The sequence below is a fragment of the Hydra viridissima genome, unplaced genomic scaffold, assembly GCF_058129835.1.
Source record: "Hydra viridissima isolate aposymbiotic clone 2 unplaced genomic scaffold, HvirCarnegie_v1 scaffold_2, whole genome shotgun sequence".
NCBI classification, from domain to species: Eukaryota; Metazoa; Cnidaria; class Hydrozoa; order Anthoathecata; family Hydridae; genus Hydra; species Hydra viridissima.
The window spans coordinates 10,575,044-10,588,585 of NW_028324301.1; the positions used below are offsets into that span (position 1 = coordinate 10,575,044).

Consider the following 13,542-nt stretch of genomic DNA (forward strand, 5'->3'; position numbering starts at 1 on the left):
CTTCATTCAAGAACAGGTTAAAATAAATGAATTAAATTTAATGTTTTAATAAAGCATTTAAAAGTAAAGTTTTGAGTTACTGAAGCATATTGTTTTAAAATTATAGTTAGTACTAAATGCTGTGTTCATCTTGATACTTTTTCTGATGAAAGTTTTCAACTAATATTTTGCAGTTTTTATTCTTTTTATCTAGTTAATGAAACTTGATTGAAAAGGATTTCAAAACTTGTGCTTAAGTTTTAAATTTCTAATAAAACGCATAACTTTGAATATTCAAATACTTTTATTTTATGATTAAATTTAGTACAGTTAAGTCTTTTTATTACATAATTGCTTGATTATTAAGTTGCTGATGAAAGAGAATGATTGTTTTTTGAATAGTAACTTTCTTGTTGAATTCTTTTGGATAACTTTTTTTTTTTGATAGCAAACAATAGGTGAATTATGTAGACTAAATTTTGTTCTGATTTTTGTTTGTTTCAGTATTGATTTTATGTTGTTTTATTGTTAGGGATGATGACAACTCATTCTTTATCTTCCAAAAGTTCTCAACTAACTCTTCAGTAGGATTTTTTAAAAAGATTACAAATCCAGAAGACAAATATCGGCTGCAGTTCATTAATGAAAAAATTGGATCTAAAATGGATAAGGATTTTTTAAAATCACTAACTAGTTCTTATAAATGTAAGTATGAGAAATAAATTATTAATCCATAGTCAATGTAAAAAACATAATTGCTAAATGACTTTAAGAGTCAGACAACCATCTTTTAATTTGATTACTCATTAATTTTCATTAAAAACAAATATTTTCTGTTTGATTTAACAGGTTGTTAATGCTTTTATTAACATCACTTATGAAAAAAACTTTTCAATGTTGATAAAATATTATTTGATTGCTGACAATGTTTAAGTTGCATTTTGTTTTATAAAAAATTTAGGTTAATTGCATTTTTATATCACCAAATATCACAAGTACTGATGAATAATAATTCTGGATTGATTTTATTTCAAGTACTGTTTGAAATCATTTCTGCTATTCAATCTCTTGCTTTTTGCAAGCAATCTATTTGTTATTCAATCTGAAGAAAATTTTTTTGCAATTGTGATAATTTATGATCTTTGTTTTATTGGGTTTAAATATATTACTTTTTTCAGCAATACACTGAAATAAAATCTTTATTTAAATGGGAATTTTAATGTAAATGTAAACTGCCATAAATTAAAGAAATGCATAGTTCTGTAAACCAGTAGAAAACGAAATGTTTTTAATGGGGAAAAGGATTGTTGTATATAAAAAATGAATAGTGCAATAAAGTAGAAAAACTGACTAATTCAAAAAAATAGTTTGTAAATGTAAAAAATAAACAATTATTTGTTATAATTTTTAAAAAATAAATGTTAAACATGAAAAAATGAATAATCTTATAGCGCGCATCATACTTTTGATAACCAGTGCGGTATTACGGGGTGGGCATTTTTTAAGCAATATTCCCTTTATACATTATTTTCAAAATTATTTTTTTAATGTAAAAATGAACTTTGTACTTAGTTTAAGTAAAGGAAAAAACAAACATCAATAAAAGAAGAAATTTTAAAAAAAATATTCAAAATTCTGTTGACAGCAAAAGTTCTATTCTTGACTGATTGACTTGCAAGTAGAGAAATAAGAAACAACTCAAAACTTACAAAGAGTGGTCTGTTTTAGTTAAGTCTGATAAAGATGTTTGTTTAAGTGGTGGGGCCAGTCAGCAATTTTCATCTAATATCAAGTTGAAGAATGCTTAACTGTGATATTAGACTAAATGTGCAAGTATAACTGAACTACAAACTTAGTCAAGTGTTTCTGTTTTTTCAGAACATTCTTGCCAAGCCATGTTCACTAGTTTTGTGACAAAAAAAAGGTTTTTTGTTTGACATAGAAATTGATGAAATTTTTCATTCAAATTCAGAAAAGGTTTTTATTTGCAGTTTTTTTACCAAGAAAATGAAAGCAGAAATTTTTCCCATCTTGAATAATTAATTTTTATTTTAAACTTTACTTCTTCACCACCTTTTATAACCCTCACCAAACACCTGATTTAACAAGTGCTTCCACAATCAGGGTCAATTGCTAAGATAGCAATTCAACAATTCAAAGGTTTTGCTTTTATCAAATCTTTAAGAAAAGTGCAAACAGTGGTAGATGTAGCAGCTGGAGATGTCAGTTGAAAAGATGCTAACTTCACCTAGCTGTATACCCTTCATACTTTTTTAAAAAATGCAATATCATTAGTTTTTTTTAACCTGTCTCTCAGTTTTTGTTATCAATTTGACTCATTTGGTGAATTTAACACTAATTTTGATATTATCTTATTGAGATCTGAGCCAGGTTAAATCAAATTGGCCTTAACATAGAAATAACTGATGCACAGATTATGGATCTCAGTAGAACAATTAGTTATCTCCTTACATGCTGCAATATATACATACACACACACACACACACACACACACACACACACACATATCCAACTTCTCCAACTATCTATAGTTTGTTCTTATCTAAAAGGGTTTTGTAAGATATGAATGCTGGTCTATTAAAAAGCCATTGGACAACACTGCTCAAAAAACTGCTAACACCACAAAGATTTCTTTAAAAGATAGATAATATCTCCTATAATTAACATAAAGTTTAAAGTTTCAAAATATTGTTTGTCTGCTATACTAAAAGCAGTTCTAAATTCAAGATGTACATCTGATTGAAGCCATAAGACTCAGCTATCACATCATCACCTCAGATGAAAATAAGTTCTTTAAGATAACCGAAGGTGGGAGTGTGCCCAAAGCTGACTCTAATCTGCATAAGCTTCTCTTCTGTATTTAGTGGCCCAGACTCAGAGTGTTTTAAACCAATAAGAAGCAGGCAAATAATTACTGCAGAAATTGAAGGAAAAGGACCTAACAGAGGCTGATATGGGAATTGGAACCCAAACATCCCTCCTACAGATTATCATTTCTTCAGTGGTTTGTTCAACTTAATGAAGAACAAAAAATTTTGTACTGAGCATAAACTTAAACAGGAGTTTGATGAACTCCTTACCCTGGCAGGACAGATTTTTGGGAAGGTGATTACTCTGAATAATAAACCTTTTTTACTTTTTAGATTGAACATAAACTGAAAAGATTTTCATATTGAACATAAACTGAAACAGGAGTTACAGTTTATATTCAGTATAAAAATCTTTTCAGTTTATTTTCAGTATGAATTTCTCTAGAATAGATAGTTTTGGAAAGGTGATTACTTTGAATAATAAACAATTTTATTCAGAATTGTAGCAGACTTTATCAATAGGTCATCTTTTTCAAAATTGCTTTAGACCGACTAATATTACTCATACAATTATTTTATTAAATGTTTTAAATTTACTTATTACAGAATTCTAAAAGGTTTTTAATAGGGGATTTTTACATCTGACACAAAGAATGTCTTTTATTATTAATTTGGTAATTTTTTAATGAAAATCTTCTCATTTACACAAAAAATAATTTTTAATGTTTTTCAGAAAAACATTTAAAATGCTTTTTTGCAACTAGTTATTTCAATTAAGGTATTCTTTGAGATTAAAATTTAATCTGTGATCTTTTTCTTAAATTAAATCACAAGCACAACCTTTAACATGTTTAACATGTCAATCAAACAATATATTCAGTAAAAGATTGCTGTTTTTGTTTTTTGCTATGTTTTTTGCTTTAGCTCAAGTCTTAAAACTTGAATAAATAAAAAAAATCAAAGATACAGCAACCCATAATCTAAAAGGTTTTTAATAGAGGAATTTAACACTGATGATGGTTGATTTAACTTGATTTTGTATCTTTCATTCTTGATTTAGTACATTTTTAATGAAAATCTTCTAAATTACATGATAATTCTTATGCTTTTTACAAAACAATTATAATGCTTTTTTGCAACTTTAATGCCCTCATACTTCTACTTTAAAACACAGATTTAATTCAAATATTTTATTCAATCCTTAACATTTTTCTCAGGTGCAACTTTTTCTCTGTGAAATTTTGTTAAAAGGTTTTAATCACAGAACATGTTTTAAACCTGTCAGGTTTTATTAATAGCTAACTAGCGTTAGTGCATATTGATTATTAAAAATAGTTTTGAAGTTTAAATGTTTTGTGTGTTGACATGTTAAAACCTTGAATAATTGTTTAAAAAATGCATATCTTTAAACCTAAGGCACACAATTTACAATGAGTTGGAAATGAAAGTGATCCTATGAGAGAACTAATATAATTGCAAATAGGGTGAATTATTGACTATGAAAACCCCATTAGTTCTTATCCAAAGTATGTGCCAATTTTTGCATCAGTGTGATTCTCAGGGTGATTAAAAGTCTCAGAAGATCATTTTTATTTTTCACATTGTAGTTTTTAGAAATTTTGCTTACATTTTAGTTACTAACACTTACAAGTTTGTTATTGAGTTGTTTTTTTTTATGTTAGGTTTCTCCTCTTGCACATCAGAAATTCCTATAATTATGAGCAGCAAACATCGCAATCTCACTAGAGACTTTATAACAGAAACAAATACTGTGTTAATGCCTGAAGGAGCTAATTTGCAATGGCGCCAAACAGATCACAAACTTATAAAATCAGTTTTTAACAACAATTTCAGTAATGGAATTGTTGATGTTTTACCAAATGAAATAGGGTATTCAGCTCTATTTTCTCAAAAAGTAGGGATGTTAAAAGTATATTCATATGACAACATAGCAGGTAGCTTCATTGTTTCTTTTCAAATTTAAAGCACAAAACTGTTTTTTTTTTTTTTGGTAATTTTTTAGGTTCATTTATAGATTTTTTGTGTTCTAAGTCTTCTAACAGTTTTTTCTGTTTAGGTTCATTTTTAGATGTTATCAGTAATTTCCTTATTCCAAATGCAACGTTTGATAATGAACCTTACAAATCTGTTTTACAAAAAAGAGTAGTGTTTAAAGAGCTTGTTTTTAATGGAAACAGTGTTTCACTTAATTGTGAAGTTGATGAAAATTGGGATATTGCTAACAACTTGGTTAATTTAACAGGAATGAATTTAACAGTTGAAGTGAAAGAAGATAACTGGGAGATTTCAGGGAATGGAGACGTCTTAGTTTTGGGAAGAACAGTGTGTAGCTTACTTGATGTTTTAAATACAAAAATTTTTTTATGAGTTTTTTGTAGTTTTTTCTGTAAATGTTGTAGGAAAACATTTGCATGAAAATTACTTAAAAAGATGTGATAAATTGCTTTTAATATATCTAAAAATTATTTAAAAAGATGTGGTAAATTGCTTTTAATATATCTAAAAATAGGTTTTGATAATTTTTTTAAAAAAATGCTTTTTTAATTTATAAAACTTAAGTTGTTATTTTAAATTTTTTTATTTCAAACTTTTTAGGTTGTTGCTAATATAGAAGAAAGAAACAAAAGTTTTTATCTAATTGGTGAATTTAGTGTCAAGAGCATAAATGAATTGACATCAGCTGCTAACAATGTGTCATTTTTACCTAAGAATAATAACCATAGGAACTTTGAACATTTAAAAGATCTGCCTTTGTCATCTTTACAATTGGAGACATCATTAAATTCAAATTTTTTAAAGTGAGTGAATAATATTTTTTACTTGCATGCAATCATTTTTTTCTGACCTTCAACACTGACATCCACATACTTGTACATTGAAAATGACATTAAGTTAACAGTTGCAAGTCAACATTCAAGAATTTCTGTTGAAAATTGATTCTTATATACAATATAGCCCTACAAAAATCACATACCAGATTGGTTGAACGTATTGTATCTTTTTAGTTTTTCAGCTTGCTACTGTTATATTATTTAACAGCTTTAAAGTCACAATTATTATTCAAATAAAAGTAAAGAAAAGTTTTCATTTATTTGATTGTTAAAAGTTAGAAGAAGGTGAACTTCATTATCATTCACTTCAGTTCTACAAAATCATTAAAAAGGAAGTTATATCTGATTCAAAGTCAATGATGTCTATAAATTTAGTGCTTTTATAATGTGAATGATGTAAATGAACATAATCAATCTTCTATGGATCTTTTATGTATTATCTTTATTATTACTATAATATTGCATTATATATTTATTTTATATAATATATTTATTTGTTTTAAAAAAAAATATTTATCTTGTATTTTAATGAAAATCAATTGCTGCTTACATAAATTCAGGCTTTTTTTGTAACAAATCAAGATTAAACTAAGTAAAGATTAAGAAATCTTAATTTATATTGAATGATAATTATGATTAAAAAGACAACTTAACTAAGATATATTTAATTTTTAGAAAATGATTTATTGTAATAAATATATAAATGTTCATAAATTTACATAAATATTGATTAATTAAAATTTTTTTACTGTTTTCAGGTTTCCTAATTTCAAAAAAAAGGGATAATAATACTTGGAAATACTTTGACAAACCAGCATTGAAGCAATTAGCAAAACCAGGTTTTTATTAAGCCTTTTTTTAAAAAAAAAAGATTAACAATAAACTGTGAAGCTATAACAAAAAGTAACAAACCTTTTTAAAAACTAAGTTATGTAAAAATACTTTTTTTAGGTATTCATTTTAGTGGAAAAATTTCTTTTCCAAACTGTGAGAAAGAAGGTGAAAACAAACAAGATATTTGTTATTTTATTCAAAACAACTCTGAGATCTTTTCTAATTTTGGCGAAGGAAAAGGTAAGTGTTTTTTGAAAGAAACAGTTTTTATGAATTTTTTTTTTTTTCTAGTATGAACTTAATCTAAATTAAATTTGTTTTTATTACCTTTAGCTGTTTTTCTTGTTTAAAATAATATGTTTTGTATAGGTAGCATCTCTCAAGCATCATTTAAGTTTATTACAAATAATAGGCGTCATATATCAGAATATGTGTTAAAAGAAAATCCAAATTTAAAAGTTAAAAGTCCTTTTATTCGTTTGAAAGAAGTATTTCAAAATACCTATAAAGCTGGAACAACCTCAGAAAATAAAATAGTGTCTACAGTCAATCGTCATCACAAAAAGCACACTAAGCATCGCAATAAACAAAGAGTACAACCAGTTAAACAAGCAAACTCTGTTAAAAAACCAGATAAAATACGAATTATTGAACTATCTGTCGAAGGTGTTGTAAGTTATCTTGACTCATCTATTAACTTCACTTCTAAAGGTACTTTTTATTTCTTACTTTTTGTAATACATAGTGTATAAATTGATATTGTTTTTATATAGGTCAGTATTATGTTAATCAATAGTCATATGTAGTTATTTTAAACTTCTAAGGCTTTAAAACTGTTTTAGGTATAATCACAAGCTTCGATTCTGGTCAACTTGTCCTTAGCTGTAATGATGCATGTATTAAGTTGTGTAATTATGAGTCAAATACAGATATTGGGAAGTCAAGTAAACAAAAGATTGTGGAGTTTAAAGCAAAGGAAGGAAAGAGTGTTGCAAAGGAAAATGTTTTCTCCTTTTTTGGTAAAAATTTTAAATTTCCTCAATCTTCATTACTTTTTTTTTTTTTTGTTTCATTTAAGAAGTTTAAAAAATTTTATATAATTGATTTAGCTTTTAATTCAATACAATCCAAATTTTAATCATTTTTTGTAACTGTTTTGGTAAAAGTTTTTAACTAATTGCAAATATGTCATTTTGAATTCTACTATCATGATATTAACCATTTCACGATATTAAGTTTAAGGAAAAGTGGTACTTAGCAATAGTGTAAGCAAAATGGTGCTTATAAATATTAAATAACATACCAACACCATTTTAACCATTTCCATATATGAAAGTCCTACTTATTGTTGTCAGTAAGTTGTTGAGTTTTTTTCTGATTATGTCATCTACCATAAAAAATGAATTAAAATGCTCTGTTTTTAGCTTTTCTGCCATTTTAAAAGATACAATTAAAATTTTTTTTGAAATGTTATAATATTATTCCAGCACTTGTTGCTTGTTTAAGTTGCATGTTGAGGGTTGTTGTGATAAATACTTGAACTCTTTTATGCATTGCTGGTATTAATACCATTCATGGCATTGTACACTAAAAATATTTTTGAAAATATGAAATCCAAAGTCTGTGTTATAATAGCTCAACTATGGAGGTTTCATTACTTTAGTTCTGTTGGGCATCACACACCCTCTTTTTAAAAAGGACTATCCATATTTCAGTAAACTAATATTTTTCAGAATAACAGCTACAAATCAACAGGCCCAGTGAATTTCTAGCCTGCAATAGTGAGACACACCATGGTATAACTGATATAACATTGGTTATGCTTTACAATCATCAAATATGCAACTGAATGAGGTGATCTAACCTGCTGTTTAATTTTATAATTACATCTAAGATATTGTAGTTTATAAACTCATTAGTTATACATTATGCATAAACAAATTTGCAAAGCTAAATTGCTCTGGGCATATGGTAATGCCATACTACATTAAAAGTGTTTGGCTTGAGAAGAAGCTTGTAATCCACATCAAGAACATTATGATGCAGTATCCAACAAAAGTTGCTTGGCATTCCAGGAAACCATTTGCTTTTGTAGCACTTTTCCATAACAGAAATAACTTGAATCTTTTCACTGTACTTCTCACTAACACTATTCATATTATTAGAGAAAAAGTCCATGTGAGGCATCAGAAAAAAAGCAATTTTATGCAGTGGTCTTTCCCCATGTAGTGCTCAACAGGATTTCAACTATCTCACAGGTAAATAAAACAACAGTGTTTTGTGCATCCTGTTTGTAGACCCAACAAAATGAAGATAGCATTTGTGATCAATGTATTGGATAAAATTTAGAATTTCCTTCAGGTTTTGTTAAGTTTCTCTCAATGTGACCAAAAATAAGCAACAGGACAGATGGATGCACACTGTCATTGCAAAGAAGAACTGCTCTTATGCTAAGTTTAAATCCATCAATGAATAAACACATAATGAGCATGGTTTTCTATTCCAAATTTAATGAAACTAGCTGGAATATTATTACAGTGACATAATTCTCCTTTCATGGTAAACAGATGTGTCAGATCAGCTGATTGCTTACAAAAACTCTTACATTAGTATTTAACAAATTCCAAACTTGCAGATGGGACACCAGTAATTCACTTTTGGTTAGTTAAAGATCTTAAACCAAATTTTGTAGCTAACTTTTCTTTATAATGAGACACAGACAACGCATTCATGGACTCATAAGATGAATCAATGTGATTGCTGCTGCTTTCATCAGAGTCATTGTTTACTAATGAAATGATTGGTACATGTTACAACAAACACTTAAGCTTATTCAACAAAGTGTAAAGTGAAGGAATAATTGACGGTCAAACACATTCACGCAGGACCTTATATACATTCTCACCTAAAACATCATTCTAGACAATATTATTGGTGCAATTTCAGAGCACTGATATTTGAATACAAAAATTATTGTATTCATTGCTAAATCTAATATTTTTTAAATTTATAATTAGAAAAAGACCATGTAGTGTGGATTGGAAAATGTTTGAGACAATAAAAAAATAGGTGGTTGATAGACTGATAAAGCTAGACTGATCACATCTGAAATTAGCTCAGTCTACTTGTTATTGTGCACTTATTTTTTAATACATTTTTTTAAAAAAATATTTGAAAACTTTTTATCATGAATAAATTTAAAATTATTTGTATGCTTGACATTTAGCATTATGCAAAAGTTTTAAATAATTGGCTAACAACTGACATTTATTATTATGCAAGAATTATCTTAAATAATTACCTAATCACCTTCCTTATATGCTTATATAGCAAACAAACTATGATGTCTCATAATAAACATTAGTTAGGCTTATCAACTAAAAAAAAAATTTCATGTAAAGAAAAATGAAATGACAAGCAATTTCATAGTCAAATATCTTAACTCCAATAGAGACCTTCAGAAACAGTTATATTTTAGTAAATCATTCTATTTAAAAGAATTAGAAAAAGTTTTACTTTTTCAAATGAAACTCCATTTCAAAAAGCATCAATCTTATTATCAGATTAACACATAGATGAATGCTAATGTAAAAGATATTGTGAGCAAACATATTCAATGATTGTCAATGTTTCAAAAGACTCTGCTGACCAGACTGTGCTGTTTTGGTTGTTGTAAGCCAGTTCCACAGTGAACAGCCTCTCATGTGTGAAGGAGTTTGTGGTACCTTTGGAGCAGTATGAGCTTGTTAATTATGGTAAATGATTAAATCCTTTTGTGCTTGTATTGCTTAAGTTTGAATATTTTTCTTATGGAGACTGTTAAATTTTGCTGGGCTTACTTTTTGAGGATCTACTGGTTCCTGGAAGTGTAATAGATGGGCTTTCTTCCTCTTCCTTGATTGTTGAATTGGTGGCTAAGCTCCTTAGACCAGTTGAGTGCATTGAAAACAGTCTAAAGAAAGATGCAATTAATCAAAATTAAATAGTTGTAAATAAATGATTAGACAAATATATCGTAAATCCTTACAATCACCAAAAACAGTTGTAGCCTTACCTGACAATTTTTTTTGCTTAGCACTAATGTAGAAACTATATGTACTTCAATAAAATCACAATTTAACAAAGAATAAATATGCAAAAATCTAAAATAAAACATAGGTGATATTTTGTATGCTGTCAACCAGCACCCTATTACCTTTGATTTGTTGCTCAATTTACCTAAGAAGAAAAGAACACAATTGTGACACGCTTAACTGATTTTCACCAGGTATTCTACTCATTGTACATTGATGGGATGGAAAGATGCTTATTAATGTTAAGGGTGTCATGGGAAAGCAGAGTCTCTGTTCTTGATTTAGGAAAAGATGTAGAACTTCTTCTGATTGTTCCCAAACTTGATTGGCACAGTAAGTGTTCTAACAGCACTTGTTAACTGCTATTTTAGCAATAATGGTGAAGTACATGTAATTTAATATAACTGCAACTATTTCTGATATTCAAGATAGTACTGCAGTGTTCATTGAGAAAAAGAACACAATGAGTTACTTCATCTTGCATGTTGATACATGACTTTTGAAGCTATTTTGGAAGATGGGGTGGTCACTAGATGAGCCATTGAATGAAACTAATATTTTGATTATCAAGAAATTTTTTAAAGTTTGGCTAACAATTGGCTGTGATAGATTTACCAACCTTGTGTCAGGTAATGAAGTTATTGCAACTTTTTGAAGCACAAGCATCTGGTTGAATGATGCTGATGAGTTTAGTACTCAATGCCCAGAGATTGAGATTAACACATGATGACTACAAGGAGTTCCTAGAATTGTCAGTTATGTGATCAGCTGTGCTTCAAGCATATTTTGCTAAAACCACTCCAACTGTGATTAGATTAGTGTTAGCCAGCAGTTTGTAACAAAATCAAGTAACAGTATTTTACTTCTGTTGCTTGGTTTAAATATTCTTGTAAGTATAATGCTTCTGTTTATTCAAGTCATTCAAATATATTGGTAATTTTTTATTGATGATAAGTAATCTTGTTAGAAAATGCATTCTAAAGTTTACAAATTTGGTCACAGTAGCCAGAATAGTCATTGCAGTTATTAAAGATGCTTTCAACAATGCAGAATTCAACTATCATCACATGTCTGTTAGAACCCAGTAACATATAGTGCTCCTTGCCTAAAACCAATAATGGTTAATTTAAAAGATTTAATTCCAACAATTTAGCATATTAATTAGCCATCAATTGTTATTAATTCTTGGTCTAAACATTTTTGAAAAACTTTTAAATGCTAAGTACTCCTTTTGCAGAACAGTTAAAAATAAGTTATTTCATTTTTACAATATTGTCTTTTTAGCTAAAAAGCTGCTTACAATCTTTTGTAAATTGCATGACACAAATTTAACTTGGTTTTAGTTATTAGCAGTACCACCATTATTGCTTTTATGTTATGAGAAAAGTGATAATGAACAAGTACAGGCAAGCATTAGGACTCATCAATACTCTGGCAATCTAGAAAAAGGAATTGTAATCAATCCAAATGGAAGTGTGAGAAAAAAAAAAGTTAAGACAGTGGCAAAATTTATGTCATGATTTGCAATGTGAAAACTCTTTTAAGTAAATAGAAAAAGAGAGAAAAAAAAGAGAGAGAGAGAAAAAGTAAAACCATTATTTATTTTTTTGAAAAAACTAAAAATTGATATATTTTGGGTAATTATGAATATTTTAAATATTTTGGTGATGAATGATCATTTTGTGTGTTTTAAAAAACATGTGAAATGATGCAATTGAAATCATCTGTGTTGTAGATTTAAGTATTTGGTTAATGTTTGTCAAATTACTGGAGATAGTATCCATGGTGAAAATTGGTCACTGAGCAACCAAGTCAAAACTAATCTTTACATGCAAACAACAGTGTGAAAAGAAAAGGCTAATTAAGACAAGTTCAAAATCCTAACAAGAAGAAACAGAGTTACTTTCAATTAAACAAAATTTTAAAGAACATGCAGGATTATCTTCCTTTTCAATGAAAGTCATGCCTTTTTCTAAATTTTAGTTGAAAATTATTTTTGATGAAAAAAGCTCGCATGTAATATTAATGTATTATATGTATGCCATCATTGTAGGTTATATTATTCCATAAGAACATTTTTTCAAAATAAGTTCTGAGAAAATTTGTCTATTGTATGGTACAATATAAAATCATAAAAGTTCAATTAAGTGATGTTAGTACAAGTAAACTTTTCAATTAAACCTTCAAAAAAGTTACATCATCATGATAATTGAAGTCATAAAATGAAGAAGCAGAGTTTATTTAGAACTGAAGTTTTTAAAAGTAGTAAGACTGTAAGAGTCAAGGAAATTCTTATTAATACCTATTTTTCCCTCTATATAAAAATAAATGTTATCAATTACCTATTAAGTAATTGATAACATTTATTTTTATATACACTGCAGGCCAAAAGTTTCCGGACACATGATATTTTTTTATATAAAAAGCTAAAATCTATCCTGTATCATTAAATTAATCAATAGTATTAATTTATAATACTTAAACTTACTAATTTTAAGTGTTTATGTAAATTTGAGGTCAGTAATTAGGTATTACTGGCCTCAAACTTACATAAATAAGTTTGTTTTTTTAATTGCATATTTTAACTTGATATATAGCGTTACATTACTCTTAAGAGTTTGGTCTTGCTAAAGTTATTTATTTGTTGAAACATGAAGGAAATATTTATAATATAATGATATCCGACTAAAATGATTAGAATATTTAGTTTTGTTTAGTTTTCGTTTGGTATTAATGACGGTTGCATTAAAAAATCTTCAAAAAAATTTTTAAATTTCATAATTCAACTATTTAATTAAAAATATGGGTAAAAAACCTTCTTTAAAGGTTGCAAAACGTTCTGAAATAATTACATTACATAAAGAAAGTTATTCAGTTCGTAAAATTTGCAAAAAATTACAAGTTGCCAGAAGTACTGTACAAGATACCATCAAACGATGGAAAAAAACAGGCATTTTTGAAGACAAAAAAAG

The 13,542-nt window shown here is 27.6% G+C and overlaps 1 protein-coding gene across 1 annotated transcript in view; it reads left to right on the top strand.

Moving 5' to 3' along the window:
• Positions 1 to 13,542, top strand: part of LOC145182706 (uncharacterized) — a 30,585-nt gene that overhangs the window by 11,246 nt on the left and 5,797 nt on the right. Inside the window, exons 6-15 of the mRNA XM_090078019.1 lie at positions 512 to 684; positions 4,494 to 4,766; positions 4,889 to 5,154; positions 5,428 to 5,630; positions 5,872 to 5,902; positions 6,039 to 6,096; positions 6,422 to 6,502; positions 6,615 to 6,737; positions 6,867 to 7,208; positions 7,340 to 7,516. Coding sequence (XP_089934145.1) covers positions 512 to 684; positions 4,494 to 4,766; positions 4,889 to 5,154; positions 5,428 to 5,630; positions 5,872 to 5,902; positions 6,039 to 6,096; positions 6,422 to 6,502; positions 6,615 to 6,737; positions 6,867 to 7,208; positions 7,340 to 7,516 — 1,727 coding nt within the window. The remainder of the gene's footprint in view (positions 1 to 511; positions 685 to 4,493; positions 4,767 to 4,888; positions 5,155 to 5,427; positions 5,631 to 5,871; positions 5,903 to 6,038; positions 6,097 to 6,421; positions 6,503 to 6,614; positions 6,738 to 6,866; positions 7,209 to 7,339; positions 7,517 to 13,542) is intronic.